This window comes from Gigantopelta aegis, chromosome 6 (assembly GCF_016097555.1).
Source record: "Gigantopelta aegis isolate Gae_Host chromosome 6, Gae_host_genome, whole genome shotgun sequence".
Lineage (NCBI taxonomy): Eukaryota > Metazoa > Mollusca > Gastropoda > Neomphalida > Peltospiridae > Gigantopelta > Gigantopelta aegis.
Window position 1 is genome coordinate 8,691,747 of NC_054704.1, and position 25,225 is coordinate 8,716,971.

The following is a 25,225-nucleotide window of genomic DNA, read 5'->3' on the forward strand; positions in this document are numbered from 1 at the left end:
AGAACAGTTGGACCGATTCAAGTGAAATCCCACCAACATACAGGACCAGTGATACAGGTCTAATAAAAGGCCTTGGTATCAAAATCCCCCAGATCTGTTAATATGTTTGAAACTCTTTATACATGATAGATCAAGTACTTAACAATGCACCGAAACAACGGATGTATAATCTGTTTCATTACTAATTATCAAACATTCAATTTAGGGTATATTTTTTTAGGATTTCACCCAAATTGTAAAAATGTATGTAATCTGATCTAGTATTTTAGAATTGTATCTCTTCCAATACAAAATCAGAGACTCTTGGAAGCACGGAATGCTGCTACGTTTGCAGCCTAAGTAATGAAAAGACAAGGCGTGTGTTAGCTTACCTGCCTTTTAAAAGATAAGAGTAGCCTATTATGGTACCTGCAGGTTTCTGCTCTATTCTTTGAATCAATGTGTTGTAATTTACCATGTTGAAGTCACTATCAACCATGGATTAAAAAACAGTACGTTGAAGTGTCATTAAACAAACATTTCTGTCTTTTCTTTTAATCAATATGAACTTTCTTCATGTCACAACAAATATGTCATTTATAACACCTAATATTAATGTCTTTATACAAAGGCAATAAAAACAATTTCCAAACTTTAAAAAATAACAGTGGTTATGCGCAGACTGTTTTACACGAAACTGGTTGAGATTATTAAACATGATTTTGTATTATCACAGCACGGCTGGCCAAACACCAGCTAGTGGTCGCACTCACAATATTTTTCTCTCACAGAATGTGCTTAATACAAAATTTAACAAAACATACTACCTATCTGCAGCTACATGGACAAAAACACTACATACATGTTCCCCATTTTGAATAATGTTTTCCCTTTTTAAACATATACATTTTCCTGTTTTTAATATATGTTCAGTATTTGTTTTTGTCTTTTGAATAGTGTGGTGCTCCTTTTGAACAGGTTTATGTTTTCCTTTTCATACTATTACGAATATCTGCCACGTTTATCACTGCATGGGCGTACATAGGGGAGGTTCGATGGGTTAGACCGAACCCCCCCCCCCCCGAAATCACTTTTTTTATAATTTAATATATCTGACATTGATATCTGATATTATTATATTTATTCAACATAGAAATATATGCCCAATATCTCTGCAATCTATTTTGGAACCCCCCTTTTCAAAACTCAACATAGAAATATATGCCCAATATCTCTGCAATCTATTTTGGAACCCCCCTTTTCAAAACTCAACATAGAAATATATGCCCAATATGTCTGCAATCTATTTTGGAACCCCCTTTTCAAAATCCTATGTACGCCCATGCACTGTCCTATACATATATGATTACTTGCTGTATTGTGCAGGCATGTTCATGAGCATTAAACACTGCTTTACACAAAAGTCCACACTCAGCTGTGAAAAACACTTTACTGGCTGCTTAAAATGAAAATACTGACCAAATATTTAACAACAGACTGTGAAAAAAGCATGAAGTGGCATTACAGTCCATTTTAAACACACACAAAATCTCCAGTGGTTATGTTTATATAAATAAAAAAATAAAGCGAAATGTTTGGCATAAGTGACAAAAAGCCATAATTGCACACAGTTTGTTAATCATTAATTCAATTTCCAAAGCCGTTATCACACCAAAGAACAATTATGGATATAGTTCACTTACAAAATGGAATGAGTTGAATCAACTAACTATTAATAGATATGTCAACACTATCCTACTGGAAATAATCTTCCTAGTAACTTCCCTGAAATTACTTGCCATCCAACAAACATTCATAAACACACAGAATACCAAATCCATCTCTTTTACAAAACACCAACAATATCTAACAAAGTGGTTTCCAAAATCAACAACAACTGTATGCTGTTTTATGATTGGCTGATTAAAACCTATGCTGTCAATCACAATATGCCATTCCATAGAACTGCAATTCCAAAGATGTGGTTGCTCTAGCAACACCAATAGTGTTGCATGTTATTTCATGACAAAGAATGACAACTGCAATGGGCCATCCAATAGTACTGCAACTCCAAGTGGTTGTAAGCTATTTTGTGATTGGCTGGCTAACACACATACCAAGCCAATCACAATGAGCTATTCAGTAGCACTGAGGTTTGATTTAAATGAGAAACCACATAATCCAAATTTCATCTTAACAATAAATAAACTGTTTGTCCGTTAATGTTGTCGATAAAATCAGATTCATGTCCAGCAATGCTGCCATCATATCACAATCTATTGTATTCCACACCACACACAAGATACTGTTTTGTAATAAAACCACACGCAAGATTCCATTTTGCTTCAAAACTCCACACAAGATTCCGTTTTACTCCAAAACGCCACACAAGATTCTATTTTGCTCCAAAACCTCACACATTTTATTTAGCTCCAAAATGCCATACCACACAACATTCTGTTTTGCTCCACAACCCACACAATATTTTAATTAGCTCCACCAAACTGTGTTTAGCTCTAGTTGAAGAGAATCGACTCTGGATCCTGGTTTTCCAGTTGAGCAATGTGTCGAAGTACGTCCTTCTTGGTAATGATTCCAAGCAACCGACTGAAACAAACAATAACAGATGATAATACTTCACAGTGATTCTGTAGGTGACTGTCAGTATATAGTATTAAGAAACAGTCTGTCACCTCTCAGTATAATTATTATAACTACTAACTATGAATTAGTGTTCTTGTGTTGATAGCCAGAAGAAGGTGATCATCAGGCAACACAAAACAGTTATTTGAAAATTTAAGAGAAAAATAGAACGTTTGTTTTGTTTAACGACACCACTAGAGCACATTATTTATTAATCATTGGCTATTGGATATCAAACATTTGGTAATTTTTATCTATAGTCTAAGAAAGGAACCCCGCTACATTTTTCAATTAGTAGCAAGGGATCTTTTATTTGCACCATCCCAAAGACAGTATAACACATACCACAAACTTCGATATACCAGTTATGGCTGGAACGAGAAATAGCCCAATGTGCCCAACGATGGGGATCAATCCCAAACCGACCGCGTACCAAGTGAGCATTTTACCACTGGGCTACGTCCTGCCCCTAACATTTAAGAAATCCATCTTAAAACAGAGAAAATAAACCATCAAAGAAACGAAGTAGATAAAGCCTTGCTAACAGTTAATATAAATAAACCATCAAAGAAACGAAGTAGATAAAGCCTTGCTAACAGTTAATAACAATAAACCATCAAAGAAACGAAGTAGATAAAGCCTTGCTAACAGTTAATAACAATAAACCATCAAAGAAACGAAGTAGATAAACCCTTGCTAACAGTTAATATAAATAAACCATCAAAGAAACGAAGTAGATAAACCCTTGCTAACAGTTAATAACAATAAACCATCAAAGAAACGAAGTAGATAAACCCTTGCTAACAGTTAATATAAATAAGTTGTTAACAGTTCAGAGCTTGTACAGGCACATGTTTAGGAAATTATGCAGGGTCTAGACTATCCAATAATCAATTACTAGCTATCAATTACAATTATACACATTAATTGAAACATATGAACAACAAACATCATGTAATCCTTCATGTTTTACACTTGTTTTAGTAAGCTAGTGTTTGTTTCAACTTGTGACAGAATAACATGCCTGGCACTACTCTGTTCCATTCAGTGTAAGAAAAGAAGACAAGCCCTCACCCATTATGTGTGACCAAGGTCTGCCGTAGACCAAGTTTTCTAAACATTTCAACCACTGTCTCCATCGGAGTCTGGTCAGTTATTGTTACTGGAGCCTGCAAAATAATATCAAAAAATAATATTGCTTTTCTACATTTCATATCAGAAATTACTAGTTATTTATGCACATTGTTATCAGGTTACAAAATGAATAACGTTTATTAGTTTTTCATATTGTTAACAAGCTCAGTAATTGAATAAACTTTTAAACACAATTACAAAACAATAAATGTGAACACAACTACTTACATCCTATAAATATCTTTTTGAAATTCTCTTACTGGAAGTATTCACAAAATATATAAAAGTTTCAATTAGCCAAATGGCCAAAACTACTGTATATCTATAAAGAGCATGTAGTTTTCAAATTAGCTCTTTTGGGAATTAATAATGAAAAAGATTCACTAAATTCTGTTTTAATTCGCATTTGGTGATTTGACAAACAAAAGCCTACCCCCCACCCCAACCCCCACCCCCCGCCGAGTTCTCATAACAGGTTCAATATGCTGAAATAATTTTTTAAAATTCACTTATTCCACTTGTACTTTATCAAAGTTGTCATACACTTTTCATAACATAATTTGAAGTTGATAGTTGATAAAGCACAAAACAATTTTGTCTAAAACATTTTTATTATGGCTAACAAAAATCCCAATTCGCTAATTTTTTGGTGACAGATATATTTGATCCAGGGTTTAATTAAAGAGGTTTACCTTCACTGATAAAAAATATTACACGATACAAAAACATTCCATATTTTATCAGTTATCCTATATTGATTGAAAGGACCATAACTCTGGATTATAAAATTAAACAAGAATTATTATTACATTGGTTAACATGATTTAATATTGCCCAATACAGTTCAACATCTTACCATGTCCAATATTTTTCTAAGTTTAAGTGGAGCAGGCCCGTGCATGCTGGCTTGCACATGACCAGTAAAATACACCAGAGAATTGCTGACAATCCCCTCAAGTGTTTTCCTCGCATTACCTACAAAACACAACAATTTACATTAACTAAGAAATATTTCATGTGCATTAGTGTATGTTGTCATGACTGTTTGAATAGCCTTTGAATTCCGTCTAGTGCAAATACAAATTTATTATTGTGTTTGATAATTCCTCTAAGTGAAAGACCAAGTATTTCCTCAAAATTGTGACATGCTTCATCCCAGTCACGACATAGCTTTTGCTGTGGGGTAACACACACACACACACACACACACACACACACCAAGTCAAAGTTCTATCTGTGGGATCTGCAGTTCTGCGAAAACACTAGATATACCGGTATATCTATACATATATATATATATATACAAAAATACCCAATTAAACCACACAAATATAATTAAATAAAATATAGTTATCAAAAGTATAATAAGTGTTTTTTCAGTTCTTTTAAGGCTTTGACATTAAAATCAACAAATTTCCAGATTAGCAAAAACCAGGGTAAATTTCTTAAATTAAAATGTTAGCAAACATTTTAAAGCACAAGGTGAAAATAAATCCATAATCATAGCAGTATCTAGATGAACTAAACTGTAGGTCTGATGCATTACAATAGAAAGATGGAATCTTGGGCTTAAGGTACAAATATATTGTTATGATAAGTGGTATTCTGTGTGGAATATTGCTAGACATGTTTGCTACTATGTGTCTGATTTATTTCTCTTCTGTTTTATTTTATACAACCTAGTGTTTATAAAATCAGGGAACCTTAAAATTTGTTTAGGGTAAATTCCTTTCCAAGTGAACATCTCACACACCTAAGAACAGTGTTGACTCTCACATAACACAATGAGACAAAATGATTATCAACACTAGCAAACAAAGTGTACTCTCTCTTCTTATTTTTGATACCCCTCACTCTCCCAAAATGCATAAAAATTTGGCAAAAACAGATATTTATTACTTTTGTTTTAAAGCATACACTGGGATTAATGCTCCCCCCCCCCCCACCCACCCAACATACTTTGTACCTCCCAGTATACGGTTCATACACTTGTGAAGATGTTAATCAGTGTAATTTGTGAAACCTACTGATAGCCAGGTTGAGATCTCTACGCAGGACAAATCCGACGAGATACTGCGACTCACGAGAGACCACCACAGGAAATCCATTGTGCTCTGTGTTTCGCAAAACGTTTTCTGAAAACAATAACAAGCTTTCTGTGAGTACTTCTTAACCAATACATATCCCATACCAAGACCAACAAATTTTCATATTTCCAACATTCAAGGGCAATAACTCTGTCAAAAATGGGTAAATCACTAATAAAGTCAACTTGACATACAACTATATCATAAAGGTATATCATTTTATTTAACTCAATATCTTAAGGTTTTTCGAAAAAGTCAGGAAAACTATATTTGTACAGATGAATAAACAGTTGAATGGACAGACAGACAGACAGATGGATCAAGACAAAACCTATAGTCCCCCTATGGCTGGATTAATAAAAACCAAGTAAACATTTAGAATATCAACTGTTCCACAAATAATGACATGGATGTGAGGTAGAACATACCAAAATTATTTATTTTGTGCCAGTTGATTAACCTAATTGTTTTATATACAAATACGCTAAACAATTAAAGGGACATTCCTGAGTTTGCTGCAATTTTTAAGATGTTATCGACAAACAGACTTTTTAACGATTATAATTACATATCAAATATATATTTCTGCATAAAATATTAGTGACTGTATAATTAAACGTGTTTCTGATCGTTCTAATATTTGTACTAGGTTAAATTTCATTTTATTTCCTAAAATATTGTTTTTTCGTACGTATGAAATTATTTGAAGACAAAATCCAATTTGGGCTTCTTAGAAATATTAAGATGACCAGAAACATATTGAATATACAGACACTTATATTCTAAACAAGAAAATATATTTAATACGTAAGTTTAATCGTAGAAATGTTTTATTAGCTGGAAACATCTTACAATGCAGCAAACTCAGGAATGTCCCTTTAATATGTATTTTGTGACAGAAAGATTTTTTCAAATATTTTGCTGTGCTTCTCAGATCTGAATTTCATAGTACTCACCAGACATGCTTGATTAACTTTTTTCCTGCTACATACACAAAACTATCTTTGTGTATTAACTGTCATCCTTACAAACTTACCTACTTCTTCAACCGTCATCGAGTCTTGGGTGATTGCACAAAGAGGAGGGTCATTTCGTCTACAAATAAAAAAAAACATTTAAAAAGTTAAATTAAATTAAATTATATTACAATAAATAAAACCAAATAAACAAGCATTCTGAGAGTACTGCTAAAGCAATACACGTCCCCTACTGAGTCCAACAAATTTCTGTATCTCCTAAATTCAAGGGACATAACTCTGTGGGAAAATATGGGTAAAATGTCATGAAAGTTAAAAGTGATCTGTAACAGTACATGATAAAGCAAAACGCAGCTCAATATCTCAAGGCATGCTAAAAAACCCATCCACATAAGAAGGAGATGAAACCTATAGTTGGACCGGTAGGGGACTAATAATTAAAACACACGATTATCAAATACTTAAAAACTGAAATGAACACTATTCACTAGCAAAGTAGCAGTGGCAATTTATTCATAAATATATAATTACATATTTATTTTTAAGAAAAGATAATAACCTAGTTAAGTGGAATAGTGTTAAAATATGTTAAGCAGCACCCTGTATGTTTGAGAGCAGGTTTAAACTGATCACAGGTCAGTTTTTACTATCCTAGACTGCTATAGGGTAATAAATGATCTTATGTTCATTGTGAAATGTTTCTCATTAACCCTTTCATCTCCACACCATTGCACTGAGCTAGCTATTCTCTGAACATGGATCATAAGCAGTTATGCAACGAGTTAAAGATCACCTGTGAAGATCCACATTACTTCTCCATGGCTACACACTAAGTTACTCAAGTAGGTTTTAGATTTATGCTACTTGAATCATAATATCAAACAAGAAGCAAGATTTTCACATGCAGTGGATGGATGGATGGATGGGTGGATGGACTGATGGATGGATTAATGGATGGATGGACAGATGGATGGACTTATGGATGAATGAATGGATGGATGGACAGATGGATGGATGGATGAACTGCTTGTCTGATTTATTAACACAAGGTAGGTGTTATTTATGTTTTGTCTGTCTTGTCGTTTACACTTGAGACATACTATAGGTAACAAGCTCATCACCAATTACAAACAAGCTACATATGTGGGTGATTTAAATCACTTAGTCCAAGAACTCTGCTGTTCGAGAACTAGATGGACATTTGGACGGCTACGATCGCTTTCTCAGCCAGAGATAATTAACTCAGCCAGAGATAACTCTATAGCAAAAACAAAGAATTTTGCTGCCTACCCAGTGCTCTAATTCAACAATAACCTTATGTTTTACGTTAAATACCATAACATCATCATTTTCAAGTTCATTGATAACAAATATTTGACATATTAATCACTAATGCACACTTCAGGAAGAAACCCATAACATTATTGAAAGGGGGTGCTCAGAGTACTCGGGCTACAAATCACTAAGTAGTAAAAACAAATATATACAAAACGAGACAAAAATAAATATACAGTAAAGTACACTTATAATGAACATGCTTAGAGCGAACTACTGCATAGAATGAACTGGTCGTAAGGTCCTGTTTTATCTCCTTATACATTAATAACCAACTTGTACAAATGTGTACAATAAACCACTGCTATATGTAGTACTAAACCAAATAACTTCCGACTGGGTCAAAGTTCGAGGTGCACCCAACTTTTGATAGAGAAGTGAACACCACAAGTCCTGTGATTGGTTATAAATGTGAGTGTGTTGGTTGTAAAAAAATAATAGTTTCATCTGGGTAAAAAAAATATGCAATTTTATTTTATCTAGTACCAATGTGTCAAGTAGCCTTGTGCTTGAAACATGTATGGGGTACCTGTAAAAAAAAGTACTCGAATTTTGTGCCGAACTAGGGTAATCATAGATGCTATCCATTATCTCAGAAATGAGCAGCTTGACCCCCAATTTTTTCTGATTCACTTTAAGTGTGAGGGGTGGTAGTATTTATATCCGTGGCATTTATGTTGATTGATACACTGCAGGTAGGAGTTTTAGCCACATATGTTACTATTGTCGTCTATGGGATTTGATTTGGTAGCATACACCCTATAACAAGCTAGCTATCATGGTCCCTTCTGGTTCGTTATAAGAGTACTTTACTGTATACATGTATAATACTTTACTGTATACATGTATTATATATACCGTAAATACTTTACTGTATACATGTATTATATATACCGTAAATACTTTACTGTATACATGTATTATATATACCGTAAATACTTTACTGTATACATGTATTATATATACCGTAAATACTTTACTGTATACATGTATAATACTTTACTGTATACATGTATTATATATACCGTAAATACTTTACTGTATACATGTATTATATATACCGTAAATACTTTACTGTATACATGTATAATACTTTACTGTATACATGTATTATATATACCGTAAATACTTTACTGTATACATGTATTATATATACCGTAAATACTTTACTGTATACATGTATAATACTTTACTGTATACATGTATTATATATACCGTAAATACTTTACTGTATACATGTATTATATATACCGTAAATACTTTACTGTATACATGTATAATACTTTACTGTATACATGTATTATATATACCGTAAATACTTTACTGTATACATGTATTATATATACCGTAAATACTTTACTGTAACATGTATAATACTTTACTGTATACATGTATTATATATACCGTAAATACTTTACTGTATACATGTATTATATATATATATACCGTAAATACTTTACTGTATACATGTATTATATATACCGTAAATACTTTACTGTATACATGTATTATATATACCGTAAATACTTTACTGTATACATGTATTATATATACCGTAAATACTTTACTGTATACATGTATTATATATACCGTAAATACTTTACTGTATACATGTATTATATATACCGTAAATACTTTACTGTATACATGTATTATATATACCGTAAATACTTTACTGTAAACATGTATTATATATACCGTAAATACTTTACTGTATACATGTATTATATATACCGTAAATACTTTACTGTATACATGTATTATATATACCGTAAATACTTTACTGTATACATGTATTATATATACCCTAAATACTTTACTGTATACATGTATTATATATACCGTAAATACTTTACTGTATACATGTATTATATATAAATATATTATATATACATATACATTTATAAAAAAAAATTACAAACCACAAAATATGGTTTCTTTAACATATGAACACATTTTTAATCTGGTGACCATGTTGAAGGCATGTTCCACATAATGTAGTTTTATTTTATATTCTAATAGAACTTTCATATAAGCCTTTTTTCCATTGGTTAATTTTCGTGATATATGGGACAATAGATGTACGCTGTCATGGACAACCAGTATTTATCACATTGACAAAATTCTGAGAACTCGTCCGATATTCTATCACTTTTTGTTAGTATATTAATTCCGCGTCTTTCATTATATTTAAACGTCGGTATAAATAATTTTCAAAACAATTACTAACTTCATATAAAAATGACGTTATTGTTACTATTTTGTTATTATTTCATGCCATTGTAACTTTTAAAACTTCGTTAGCAGCAATGAACGTGCACCCACCCACCCCAAGTAAAGTCCGGTCCCTTATCGATTGCAGCAGTCACCAGCATGTTTCTTGTGGTCTGCTCTTCTAGTTTGTGTTCTCAAAAGGGTGCAAGCAGGTTCATCAGAAATAATTATATCACAATCTGAAGTACCTTATTTTTGCTTAGTACATACTTTTTGGGACAATAAAATTGATAAAGAAGAGAAGGTGGAAATGACTTGATTTCTTACATGAAATTTTAAACAACATTAACTGCTTTAAAATATCGCACAATTTTGAAAAACTTTTGAAAATAATACTTACACTTTAGTAAATGCATATTATTTTATGTATTTATAAAAGCTTTAAGTGAAAATATGTTAGCAACAGTTATAAATTTGTAGACCTACCCCATCAACGTGGAATTTGTACAAAATTAAACCAAGCAATTTCCTCGAAAGAATTCAATATGGGGTTGAAACATCGCTCAAAAATGTAAAATCCAATCATATCCATTTGTCTTGCAACAGAAATTAACAGCCAACGAAAATATTTCTTTTAGTGTATCCTGTATTACAATAAATCATGTTCAAAACACAGACTACAATGCTGATAAATTTGCCTTTGGTTCGCTCCTAAGTCAGTGACGTCATGTGAAGAGAACGAAAAATTTGTTAAGTCATAATTTTACTTACTACAAGCATTTTCATTGAATATCGTAAGGAGAATAAATAATTAGGTTTTTAATATTTATGCGATTTCTTTAATAAAAACACAATGCAATTGCTTACAGATACTCCAAATAGGTGTAGTATTAGAATAGGGATAATATCACTGTGTTTCGTTGTTAACTATAAGGATTTATCACAAAATTTTGGATTTAGAGACTCAATTTCGTCGTCACTAAATCCAAACTTTTTGTGATAAATCCTTATAATTAACAATAAAACAGTGATATTATCTACCCTAAATAAAATATGTTATTAAATGTGTTAGAAGACCTGATAAGACCGGTATTTGAAACATAATGCACTTGACAACCCTGTCATTCAGACAGACACACATAAAGTAAAACCATTCAATGAGTGTGCATAATACCACCACTGTTGATCACACTGCATTACAAATGGCATTTGACATCCAACAATGATAAATAAGTGTTAATATGAGGGGTTCTACATACATTGTAGGTTATCACAAAAATGTCCAAAAAAATTTAAAAATATGTGACACAAATAAACATAAAAGATACTGTACATATATAATATACATGTACATTAAGATGGCAAAATAAAAACGTAAATACCAGTTTAGGACAACCTTAAAAAGACATGTTTGCTGTGACCTCGAGAATTTATTAAAAAATCCTCTATTTTTTTCCTGTTCTGTTTTAACATACAATTGAACTTTGTTATCTCGATGTTAAAGGGACCGAACCAGCCACTCAAGATAACAGTGGTTCAAAGGAAGAAAGAAATGTTTTATTTAATGACACTCAACATATTTTATTTATGGTTATATGGCATCAGACATATGGTTAAGGACCACACAGATACTGAGAGAGAAAACATGCTGCCTTCATGCCTTGGGCTATTCTTTTCTATTAGCAGCAAGGAATTTTTTATATGCACCATCCCACAGAGAGGATGGTATATAACAAGGCCTTTATTACACCAGCTGTCGAGAAGCCCAATGAGCCACTGACGGGGATATATCTATGACAGACCACACATCAGGAAAGCCCTTTATCACTGGGCTACATCCAGTGCCTGGTGGTTCGAGATAAGCATAATGGTTGTTGGTGAAAATATTAACATAGCACGATTTCTTCACCTCAAGATGAGAAAGATTGAGATAACAAAGTTACACTGTATATTAAAAAGCCAAACACTAAACAACTCACAAACTGTGAGACTGGTTACAGCTAAACAGTTTCTAAGGAAGGCCTCATGCAAAGCATTTTAAAACTGTACATGATGTAGTGTAACCAAGAAATAATTTCACAATGCTGTAAGCAGCAACATGCCAGTGTCAGACAACAAACACAGTGACAAACAACAGAACTTACACGCCTATTCCGTAACGCCAATATCTTTAAGAAAAACAAACAATTAATTTCAAATGTTACGCCCGTTTTGTAATGCCGATATTTCAGAGAAAAACAATCGACCAATTCATTTCATGGTGCCTATTCTGTAAGCCCAATGTCTTTAACAATAAAGAAAAACAATCAAGCAATTTATGTCAAAAGTTACACATAGTATTTCTTTGAATTTATTCTCGTGGTTTCACATTAAAATAATCTTTTTAATCTAATTTTACTGTATTGCACTGCTTACACTAATAGTTACTAATCTTTTAATGTTTCTAAACAATTTTGAACTCATACATATTATACCAGATAATGTGTTATGCAGTTTCAGTTTATGATAACCATTTTAATTAATAGTGCAACCATTATAATCTACAAAAGGCAATGTTCTAAAATAAATTGATATATTTTATTGATTTGTATACAATGGAAACTTTATTTTTGACACCAAAATGTAGAATGCCAATCCATTGTCTTGAATATACACTAAAAAAGGTGTGTAGTCTATAGGGGGTGACATAGGGTCTCCCCCCACCTCTAAACGACATCCTCTTTTTATGTGATCACACATTTTAAACTTACGTGGACAGCTCAGGGTTTCGCCAAATCATCTATTTAACTTCAATAATTGCAAAAACCCATTATTTTATAATAAAACAACAATTAACATTATATGAAATATATTCACCAGATGAAAATAAAATTCGGCAATTGTTTTGAAAAGTAAGTGCCAAAGCTAGCCCTGTAGCTTATCCGTTTTCAACTTTGCTTTGAAGTGTAGGAATTTCCATCTCAAGGAAATACGGGGGTGATTTAAATAATCATGGTGAAATAGATCTGGCAGATCTAACTGGTTCAACACATCCCTTTTAACAAATATCACCCCCCCCCCCCCCTCAGAAATCCTAGATCTGCCCTTGATTATATACTCATCAATGTAATAAGACAGGGTTTCTAGAATATGGTAGCCCCAGTCCCATGGCTAGTGATATTCAATGTTGGGCTACTAAATAACTACTATTGACATGCCCGACGGCTAGTGAGAAAAAAATGTTGCAGTTAAGTCCATTTTGTAAATATGAATATCCTGCTCCCACCTTAACCCCTCAATGTTAGTGTTTTTAAGCTCTATCTCCCTCTTTGGGTGATATATCTGATTATTACTATTATTTAGTAAAATGTTATTAACTTAAAGTAAAGTAGGGCTAGTGATTTTGAATCATGGCTAGTAACTTTGAAAAATCACTGATCCCATGGTTCTAGAAGCCCTGTAATAAGATCAGTTGTGCATGCAGTAAAAACATGAATATTCACCGAAAAGAAAACATACAAAATAGACAAGTTTTGCAGACAATGTTATGATGCACCCATAAAATACAAAAAACTGAAAAGTCTGCCACCAAAAAAAAGGAGTCAATAATGAATGCACATTATAGATTTCATACAAAGAGTTGATGCAAATTTAGGAAAATAAAATAAAATAAATATTCCTCATCCAAATAAAACCAGTTTCCAATATGTGCAGGAAAAATTAACACAAACAATATTTCGTCCAATATTTAAAAAATAATAATTAAAAAGTCTTAACTGGAAAAGTTAAAAGATCATTGTTGATTTAAACATACATATTACCATTTAAAAGCTTTGAGCTTAGCCAACAGGCACAAATACTGTTCTTTTCAAAATGGCAGAGCTTTACAGAGAAACCATAACGATAACATTACAATAGTTTGAAAGTATTAACAATACAAAGAGAACAAAGTTTGAGAGGTTTTTTTTCTTTAAAGATAAACTTAGTTTGTCTGTACAGTATCTTATGCAATATTCCTCCAACAGCATCATGAAATGTAGAAAGAAGATCTAAACCGATACGTTTAAGAGATGGAGTATTTTAGAGAGAACTACCACTCCACATGACATCAACCATCAGACACAGGAAGAATAAATGATGGGTGTATTTTTTAGATAATCAAAACTTAAAGAATCTGAAGCAATTAATCATTTTACTGGCCATATCAATACTACGGTAATACGTTCTTCAATGAAAGCCTTTTCTCCTGATTTGTGAAACGTGAGACTAAGTAACAATGAGTGTGGATGTTACCTCGGCCTCATCACATCTGCGGCGATTGTCGTGTGAGTAAATTCCTCCTTGCTGTCCAGGTATGGGTAGCCATTCAGTCGGATGTGAGCATCATATCTTACAATGTGTTAAGAAAGGTTCAACAGTATCACATTCAAACTGTAATATGTAAATGGAGAAGGGAAAAAAGACATACCATGTTATAAGAAGGAATGGAAAGGGAAAGTACCATTCCCCCCCCCCCCCCACCCCCCTGCCTGCTACAGACTTGGTCGGGATGCTGGTGCTCCCTTGCAGCTGGCATGGCCGGCTCTTGTGCCCACGACAGGTGTGCGCTACAACAGCTTGTTCTGAATGTGCACATAAAACCCTATGACCTGACCTGACCTGAAAGTAGCACTTTGTTTACTACAGCTATTTGGTATCGAATATATGGTTATGGTGATACTGGGTCTAGACAGTGAGAGAAAAGCAGCTGTCACCACACAGGCTACTACTGAATGGCAGCAAGGAATCTTTTATATATACACTGCCATAGATAGGATAGTACATGCCACAGCCTTTGATATGCCAAGCACTGGATAGGACAGAAAAATACCTAATATGTCCATCAAGAGTGCTCAATCCTGTGACCCATTTCATGTCAAATGAGCAATGTTCTAAACTACAAATACGAATAATACATCTCAGATGTTTGTAGTGGAGATTTAATGTGGCTCAATGGTGGAACAAATCTTTGATAAGCATTCTGCTAGAGAACCACAGCCAGTCTATTACAAACTTTTAGGATGAATACATTTTTAACAGTCTGTGTGAAAAGAAGAACATTACACTCTCGACATATTTGAGTAAATGACTGACTAAAAAAGGATACATTCCTTCTCGTCCCAGGGCATCTCCAACCCACTTACTCATGATGGCGGCTGCCATGATGGGCACAATGTACGGCAGAGCACCAGTCAGTTCAAACATGATCACCACAAGAGACACTGAAATTGAAGAATCAATACATAACCAGAGCACCGGTCAGTTCAAACATGATCACCACAAGAGACACTGAAATTGAACAATCAATACATAACCAGAGCACCTGTCAGTTCAAACATGATCACCACAAGAGACCCTGAAATTGAAGAATCAATACATAACCAGAGCACCGGTCAGTTCAAACATGATCACCACAAGAGACCCTGAAATTGAAGAATCAATACATAACCAGAGCACCGGTCAGTTCAAACATGATCACCACAAGAGACACTGAAATTGAAGAATCAATACATAACCAGAGCACCGGTCAGTTCAAACATGATCACCACAAGAGACCCTGAAATTGAAGAATCAATACATAACCAGAGCACCGGTCAGTTCAAACATGATCACCACAAGAGACCCTGAAATTGAAGAATCAATACATAACCAGAGCACCGGTCAGTTCAAACATGATCACCACAAGAGACACTGAAATTGAAGAATCAATACATAACCAGAGCACCGGTCAGTTCAAACATGATCACCACAAGAGACACTGAAATTGAAGAATCAATACATAACCAGAGCACCGGTCAGTTCAAACATGATCACCACAAGAGACCCTGAAATTGAAGAATCAATACATAACCAGAGCACCGGTCAGTTCAAACATGATCACCACAAGAGACACTGAAATTGAAGAATCAATACATAACCAGAGCACCTGTCAGTTCAAACATGATCACCACAAGAGACCCTGAAATTGAAGAATCAATATATAATCTGACCTCTGGTCCTTATTGTAATCCACCCCAACCCCTATTGTCCCTAAAATTAATTTGTCAGTCTACAGTATGAAAAAGAAACATGCGTTCTGAGCATGAAAAGCATACATTTCAGCTCAATATCTTGAGGCATTGGGGGAAAAAGTCTGGAAAACTTTATGTGGGACAGATGGACAGACAGACAAAGGAAGACAAAACCTATAGTTCCCTCTGATTGGACTGGAAGAGAACTAAAAACAACAATCGAAATATTTACTGCTTGGTTAAAAAACGCACATCATATAAAGCTAACAAAATATATTACTTTACAGAAAATCCTAGCTAACATATATTGCATATCTAAAATCATATTTCTCAGCAAAAAATCATATGCTTTAAAAAATAATAAGTGATTATGTTGCACGTTTTATATATACAATGTTCTTTTTTTTTTCATTGTTTGCATGAAGTGGCATAGTTTAGGTTTAAAAAACAAAATGGTAAAGTGGATAACCCGTTACAGAGATTTTGAGGAATCAGTTTTACCTGTCATTCTAGTGACTCCGCCCAGTGCGGCTGCGGCCCCCACCATGGCGTACAGTCCTGGGGTTACCTTACACAGACCCTCAGTACGACACATGTTGGAGAACAGTGGAGAATTGGGGTACGTCCTGCAAAACACAAATACATGTACTTCATCCTAGAAACCAGAATTTCATTCTTAACACTTCTACAATAAAAACACAGTGTGCATACAGATGGGATTTCAGACTGCTGCAAAGATTGGAATGGTATTTGACAGTCCATGACATTAACCTCTGGGCAAATAGAGTCATCCACACAAAGACTGAAAAAAGTAAGCATTTATAAAATATAAATACAAAATTTAATGCACCTCAAAAGACTGTAATAATCTATTTACTTTATGTGATAAAAAAAATTAATTTTTTTTATTTTTATTTTAATAATTAATCTATCCATTAACAGTTACATGTTTTTTCACAGAAAAAATTATTTTTACTGTCATCTTAAGTGATTACAAACACGAAGTAGTAGAAAAAAAATCTATATCCGAATGTGGCTTAAATATTGCATTGAAGGACCATTTAAGATTTAGCACTAAAACATGGGAAGAAAACAACAAAAAATAATCTATGTTAAAATATGTGTGATATTCCATGTTTCCATGGAGTACTCACATGACCAGCTGCTCCACACCAATCCCTATCAGTCTTCCCATGATGGCCCCCACAGCCATGCTGGGAATGAACAGACCGCACGGAACCTACAAACAAAAACAAGATTAACAAAACATTCCTTTAACACACTAGATTTTAACCCAATGAATAATGATGATGATGATGATGATGATGATGATGATGATGATGATGATGATGATGATGATGATGATGATGATGATGATGATGATGATGATGATGTTGATGTTGATGATGATTTGAAAAACCTAATTCATAAAACACATTATTTTCCCAGAAGGTTTCTGAGAGAAAATGGAAATCATACTATTAAAATATGTAAAATATATATTAGCCACTATATTTGCAAATGATATTTTATATCATGTTAATGGACATTGATATATGTGAAAATACAAAATAAACCAGTAAACTATTAATTTGTGAATAAATGAATGAATAAATAAATGACTTAATTTTAAACACAGTCCAAACCTCCCCTCCCCAATGTGACTCAACAGAAGTAAGTTAACTAAGATAGATGTAAAGACAACAGTATACCTTCATGCCAAACGTCCAGATAGTGATGAGAGATTTAAAGATGAGGGCCAGTGCTAGCTTCCACAAAGCAGTGTTCACACCACTACCAGCAAAGGCACTCGAATCAAACGGATCCTCTTTGGTTAGGTTACGATGATAGTCACTGAAAAACAAAATATTTTTACAAAAATGCACACCTTCTGAGACAACCACAAAATGTGTTTATGAACTTTATCTGTATCAATGATGTATACTTATCAACAGAATTCAAGTAAAACCACTTTTAATTATTAAATTAGGAGATGTACTATATTCTAAATATTTAAGAAAGATGAAAATGAAGTATGTTGTGACTACTGGAGCCATCATATGGAAAATTTGTTTAACAGCACATTTTAAACCATAGCTCTCTTAAACACTTAGTCTATAACATGAGAGAAGAAACCAGTTGTCAACAAGACATGCAAATCACAGCCTTTGATCAGAAATGAAAGTAGGTTACAAACCAAATCTGAAAATTTTAATATTGGTGGTCTGGTATTGAGATTCTGATTGGTCTCAGGGTTAGGGTTACACACCAGTCTACATTGGTGATCCCATTCAGAAGGTATCCAAAGTATCAGCAGAAACCATGGTGTAAGTTTTGGATGGAGAATACTGAACATTTTGTACAAACAGCGAAAACCCCAGAAATACTGTACAGACAATTAAAAATGTGGAATTTCAGACAAATTTGTTTGATAACTGAAGTGTTCCTCAAATGCAATAGTTCCTATAACTCATTGCCTTCAGTCTGGGCTCTAATACTGAGATCCATCCCAGTCCTTCACTGACCGAGACTAATGTAAAATGAGTTTCTTTTGTTTAACAACACCTCTAGAGCACACTGATTTATTAATCATCTGCTATTGGATGTCAAACATATAGAGAAAAAACCCGCTACATTTTCCATGAGAAGCAAGGGATCTTTTATATGCACCATCCCACCACCAGAATAGCACATACCACTGTCTTTGATATACCAGTCGTGGTGCACTGGCTGGAATTAGAAATAGCCCAATGGGTATAGATCCTAGAGTGACCACACAGGTGAGCACTTTACCACTGGGCTACATTTCATGCCCCTGACCGCGACTAACGTAGAAAGACGAACTGACCACAACTCCATGTTGTCTCCAGGACCACAGCGACTGACCAGCAGCTTGATGAGTTCACTGGAGTTCATCCTGAAACAACCGAGCATTGAGTCTAATGATGTGAACAACAATCAATCAGCTACAATTAAGTCAGTGTGCTTCTAAATTTATTAGAATTTTTTAAAAGAAAGGTATAAAATTAGGACTTATTAACCACATTCTTTCCAAAGTAAATTATAGAAGAATTGTTTTTCAATTTTGAAAAATTTAGCAGAAACTATATTAGATTCTTTCATCCTTATCATGATCCATTTTTCATAATGATGTATAATTTTTTTTAATTTATGGCACTTTTTTAATGTCATCCAATCATAATCAAGTTAATCATACAACAGCAAAACATTTGTTCCCGGTAATTATACACGTAGTATATATAATACTTAAAATGAATTTTGTTATTGTTATGCTTTTGCTATTAACTATTCTCTTAAAACAAGTGTCACAGGACCTATGGTAGCTAAACAGAGAAATCCATTTTACCTCGTGTAAGAATTTGGGTAACTGAGCAAGGCAGTTATGAAAGTGACAATCAAAACCTGCAAAATAAGAATTTTATTTTATTTCCACTTCCAGTTTATTAAATTATTTTTTGTCTATCCCATGTAAATGACAGTCCCTAAAAGCTAATACAAATAATTTTTATATTTTGTTAAGAAAAATTCTGCATTTTAACTATCATGTCTACATGTACTAAAGTCCGAACCAAAATGTTAACAACTACGATAAATTGCTCTCCTACTTTTATTTTTCGTTAAGATTTTACCCACATTTTGTCCAGACAGAAATTCAGAAAAAACCATTGCAATGACGCAGATTCCACATGCTAGATGATAACCATGTCAGCTATTTCGACTTCAATGAGATAGCATAGGGCAAAAAGCATGTAATTTTGTGCAGGCTGCCATTTTGACTTTTTATGGAATATTCTCTAAGAGGGGTGAAAGGATACATTTGTGTATGACTTAATCTAACAACGTCATAACATGTTATAATATAAAAGCAAACATGATGATGCCATATTAATGTTTTAGTAGTATTTGTTTGTTAAAAGATATCACTAGAGATCATTGATTTTATATTAATTATGTCACATACTTAGGAGGTTTTCACCCCTCTTGAAGAGTATTCCATAAAAAAAGCAAAATGGTAGACGGCAGAAAACTGCATGTATTTTGCCCTATGTTATCTCAGCGAAGTCGATACTGGTGACATCGTTACAGTCTCATATGTGGAATCTGTGTCACTGTAATGTTTTTTTCACAACTTGTGTCTGGACAAAATTTGGGGGAAATTAACAGTAATTAAAGGTAGGAGAATAATTTATCATAGTTGTTAACAGTTTGGTTCGGACTTTAATATTATAAATGTTAATGACATTTTTAAAAAACCTGACAAATTAGAATGCTAGTTTAACATTTTCAGAAATGGTTAAATCAGTGGCTATTAGTATTATTAGTCTAACATACAATCGCATCACTTGGATAAGTATTAGTTTACCAATCAAAAAGGAACCTTTTCTCAGCTTTCCTAAAACATTTCAATTAATAAGATCTAGCTATATAATCAGATTTACCTTTAACTTGATACGTACCTCAACAATTGGATATTTTCCTAAAGCTGATGTCTTTCTGTATCGACACCACATAATATTGAATTTGATGAAAAAACTACCATACAACCCCTGCAATAATAGAAAATGAAATTTAAACACAAAGTAAAAATACACAAAAAAGAGTTTACAACAATTACAAAAAAAACCCAATGAAACTCAATTTTTAACTAACCAAAATTAAGTAAATTCTTTTTTTGTGTGTGAAAATTAATTAGCTATTATTTTGTGAGAACATGGCATACTGAAAACGTCACTTGAATTTCATATTTTGGTAGTTAAGAATATTCCAGCCATTGAAGACTGGTGGCCATCTTATTATTTTTATTTTTTTTTACTTTAAGTAGAAAGTTTTAAAATATATACTATTTTATTTTCATAAAAAGAAAAAAAAGAAGAAATTATAGCTTTAAAAAGGGAAAAGTCAAGTTGCCTTATATCAGTCAGTTGGGTTATATGATGGCCATTTGTTGCATGTAGCTCTAACTGAAAATGGCCCCCCTTTAAATATATGTTCATTGAACAATAAAGTACTTTTATTTGGAATAACCAATTTACTATGCAAGTAAGCCATTTCTGGTTATGTAAAGTTTGAATTCAAGGAGGCCTGCTGAATCACACAAGTAACTTACCCCAAGAGCTCCGATCACAATGAATGGAATAAGCTCCTGGATGTACCAGGGGTTGTAGTAGTCGATGTAAAACATGACCAGGTGGTCGTTACCGAACGGGTTGATGGACCTCAACACAAAGGCTGCCACCAGGGCACAGAAAAAAGAACGCCACAGAGTCTTCAGTGGAAAATAGTAGCTAACCTGGAAAGTAACAATTCAGTCAATGGAAAATGTTTGTAATTAAGGAATAAGAAAAATGGGATTTAGTTTTTAAAATATATTTCCATATCATTGATGACTAAAAGTAAATGGTTTCATAATTATGTATTCATACATTGAAAAACAACTTTCCTGAGTGTTATACATGTGTCTTGTAAACTAACAGCACTGATCTTTTGCAGGTAACTAAAACAGACTGAATATATTCTTTTTAGTTCTATAAGGAAAAGCTTGCCCAGTTTAAATTACCATTTGCACAAATGCCAAACCCAAATTTAAACTAATCTGACAAAAACTCAAAAAAGCTCATTTGTGCATATCGTGTTAAATGTAGCTATATTCTGTTGCCCTTTATTATGCACATTAAAGCTGGATATACATTTTTAAAAGCAAATTGTCTAAATGCTAACAGAATACTTGTGTCCAAATCGTGAGCTTGTACAACCTAGCTAAACAGAATGAGTGTGGTTCTGACCTCCTCTAAACTGAAGAGCACTCCACCAACAGGGGCTCCAAACGCAACACTGACTCCCGCCGCCGACGCAGCTGATAAGATCTGAAACAAAATACAGTGTCACACAAATAGCCATCTAAATGCTGTGTGTGAAATGTCATCTTTACATGCTGGAATTTATAAAGTTAACATTAAACAGAACCGTCATGGAATCTTGTTGTCAAATTCTGTTACTCGTGGTATTTTGAGCCATCAAATTTGTTAGCACTTTCTGCTAAACTCATTTGACAAATTAATCATGTCCAAGCTCCAAGATTGAATAAACAAAGTACAACAAAGAGTTATTTCCCTTTCTAGTTCAGCAAACGTTTGTGCACAAAGTTAAAAGTTAAAGATTGGTTTGTTTACAAAGTTCTGTAGTTAACACGATAAATTCACTTTATGTATTCTTTTATCCATGGTTGGCAACAATATTTATTGCATAATCACCAAATCAAAATTCCAGTTGAATTTCAGTAGTTTTTTTATGTTACGTGGAATTTGATATTATTCCTGTTATCGATATGTTGCCATTAATGATTTTGTCAACTAGTTTAGGAGCATATAAATCTATCAAAAACTGTACAGCCCAAACAACAGCAAATGTTGTTGCCCTACTAGTACACAGCTACTGCACAAAGATGATGAATATTAAAGTGACCTCTCTCTTCTTGGCCTCGTTGCGGCCATACTTGGGGAAGAGGTAGGAGAAGATGTTGCCGCAGCAGCTGGCCACGTGGACAAACGGCCCCTCCTTGCCGAGAGACAACCCCGCCGACACGGCCAGCATCATCCCCACAGACTTCACCAGCAACGTCCATTTGCCCAGGTAACCGCGGATTATAAACCCGCTCAGGATCGTTTTTATCTGACAGAAGAAATATACTAAGTAATTATATATTGTTAAATGGATGTTAAAAGTATAACCTCTTAATAATAAATATTGTAAATACTGCATGAAAATTTTAATCTATTTACCAAAATTTTAATATATACATGTATAATTTTGTTTTATAAGTGTCACTTCATCCCTCTGGTTGGACAGCTAACAAATGTACACAGGGATTTTTTTGAATTAAAATCAAAGAAGAAAAACAAATGACAGAGAAATTTCTTTTTTAAATCAAACAGTAAAACCTTAATCCTAGTTTATAATTCTTTTTGATTAACAAATACTGTATTACTTGGCATTAATTTAGTATTTATACAACCCAGTAAGTACAATATATTAACAGGAATCAAAATGTTTACCTGTGAAGTTTTAAAACTATTTTTGGACATAAAGAATATAACATATTACAAGAATGAAGTCCTGTCTCAATGCTTCTTTGTTTAGCTGGAGTATATCAAAAGTTAGGAATAAAAATGATTGCGCCAATATTTTTGTTGAGTTTCAAGATAAAAATAGTAACAGTTCCACATTCTTACCATCAAAAGATACAGCCAATGACCAACATCATATCAATCATTAACCTTTAAATCTCTTTTTACTTGTTATGTACATGTATGATATAAGACATAATATATGTTACTTTTAATTGATTTGGTTGAGATTTAATTGATTTTGATTTTTGAATATTTCAGTAAACATCACTTCTTGGAAACACCGTATACAAAGGTTCACATTAACTGTTATTAATAGCCAATTACTTAACATCTGATCACTACATAAACAGTTTGGAAACTAAATGTATTCTATTTACAAAATTACTATCTGTGCTTATTTAACTGAAAGTTCAGAGTCCAGACTAACTAGCAAAGTCTTAAGACTTTTTAACTACATACAATCAGCATGGGCGAAGCTTTGAGTCATTAAAAGTATGGGGCACGTTATTATTTATTTCTCAGTCACTGCTTACTTCAGGGATACCAGATCCACATGCGTATGGCGCAAAAACTCTGACAAACATGGCCGCCAGGGCTCCAAACAGCAGGGCCCACAGGATGAAGAAGAGATAGCTGATGATGTACGAGCCAGGACCAGCCAGGTGGAACAGCTTGGACCAAGTATACCACTGAAAGAGAAATACTGTCATATAAACCAAGTGTACCAATGAAAGAGAAATACTGTCATATAAACCAAGTGTACCAATGAAAGAGAAATACTGTCATATAAACCAAATGTACCACTGAAAGAGAAATACTGTCATATAAACCAAGTGTACCACTGAAAGAGAAATACTGTCATATAAACCAAGTATACCAATGAAAGAGAAATAGTGTCATATAAACCAAGTGTACCAATGAAAGAGAAATACTGTCATATAAACCAAATGTACCACTGAAAGAGAAATATTGTCATATAAATCAAGTGTACCACTGAAAGAGAAATATTGTCATATAAACCAAGTGTACCACTGAAAGAGAAATACTGTCATATAAATCAAGTGTACCACTGAAAGAGAAATACTGTCTATAAATCAAGTGTACCACTGAAAGAGAAATACTGTCATATAAACCAAGTGTACCACTGAAAGAGAAATACTGTCTATATACCAAGTGTACCACTGAAAGAGAAATACTGTCTATAAATCAAGTGTACCACTGAAAGAGAAATATTGTCATATAAACCAAGTGTACCACTGAAAGAGAAATACTGTCATATAAATCAAGTGTACCACTGAAAGAGAAATACTGTCTATAAATCAAGTGTACCACTGAAAGAGAAATACTGTCATATAAACCAAGTGTACCACTGAAAGAGAAATACTGTCATATAAACCAAATGTACCACTGAAAGAGAAATACTATCATATAAACCAAGTGTACCACTGAAAGAGAAATATTGTCATATAAACCAAGTGTACCACTGAAAGAGAAATACTGTCATATAAACCAAGTGTACCACTGAAAGAGAAATACTATCATATAAACCAAGTGTACCACTGAAAGAGAAATACTGTCATATAAACCAAGTGTACCACTGAAAGAGAAATATTGTCTATAAATCAAGTGTACCACTGAAAGACAAATACTGTCATATAAACCAAGTGTACCAATGAAAG

At 33.4% G+C, this 25,225-nt stretch overlaps 1 protein-coding gene across 3 annotated transcripts in view; it reads right to left on the reverse strand.

The window, feature by feature from the left end:
- Positions 1-1,205: 1,205 nt before the first annotated feature.
- LOC121375349 (H(+)/Cl(-) exchange transporter 4-like) overlaps positions 1,206-25,225 on the reverse strand; it is a 100,629-nt gene continuing 76,609 nt past the window's right edge. For 2 of the 3 annotated variants that reach the window (XM_041502763.1, XM_041502760.1), the window contains 18 exons: positions 24,080-24,235; positions 22,882-23,088; positions 22,203-22,283; positions 21,527-21,709; positions 20,877-20,966; positions 19,766-19,821; positions 19,247-19,315; positions 18,111-18,252; positions 17,553-17,638; positions 16,900-17,024; positions 15,495-15,609; positions 14,642-14,737; positions 12,514-12,537; positions 6,880-6,938; positions 5,784-5,891; positions 4,613-4,731; positions 3,697-3,791; positions 1,206-2,586 (listed from right to left, as the gene is read on the reverse strand). In XM_041502763.1, coding sequence (XP_041358697.1) covers positions 2,496-2,586; positions 3,697-3,791; positions 4,613-4,731; positions 5,784-5,891; positions 6,880-6,938; positions 12,514-12,537; positions 14,642-14,737; positions 15,495-15,609; positions 16,900-17,024; positions 17,553-17,638; positions 18,111-18,252; positions 19,247-19,315; positions 19,766-19,821; positions 20,877-20,966; positions 21,527-21,709; positions 22,203-22,283; positions 22,882-23,088; positions 24,080-24,235 — 1,902 coding nt within the window. In that variant the 3' untranslated portion in view covers positions 1,206-2,495. The remainder of the gene's footprint in view (positions 2,587-3,696; positions 3,792-4,612; positions 4,732-5,783; positions 5,892-6,879; positions 6,939-12,513; positions 12,538-14,641; positions 14,738-15,494; positions 15,610-16,899; positions 17,025-17,552; positions 17,639-18,110; positions 18,253-19,246; positions 19,316-19,765; positions 19,822-20,876; positions 20,967-21,526; positions 21,710-22,202; positions 22,284-22,881; positions 23,089-24,079; positions 24,236-25,225) is intronic. The other variant, XM_041502762.1, reaches the window with a different exon arrangement.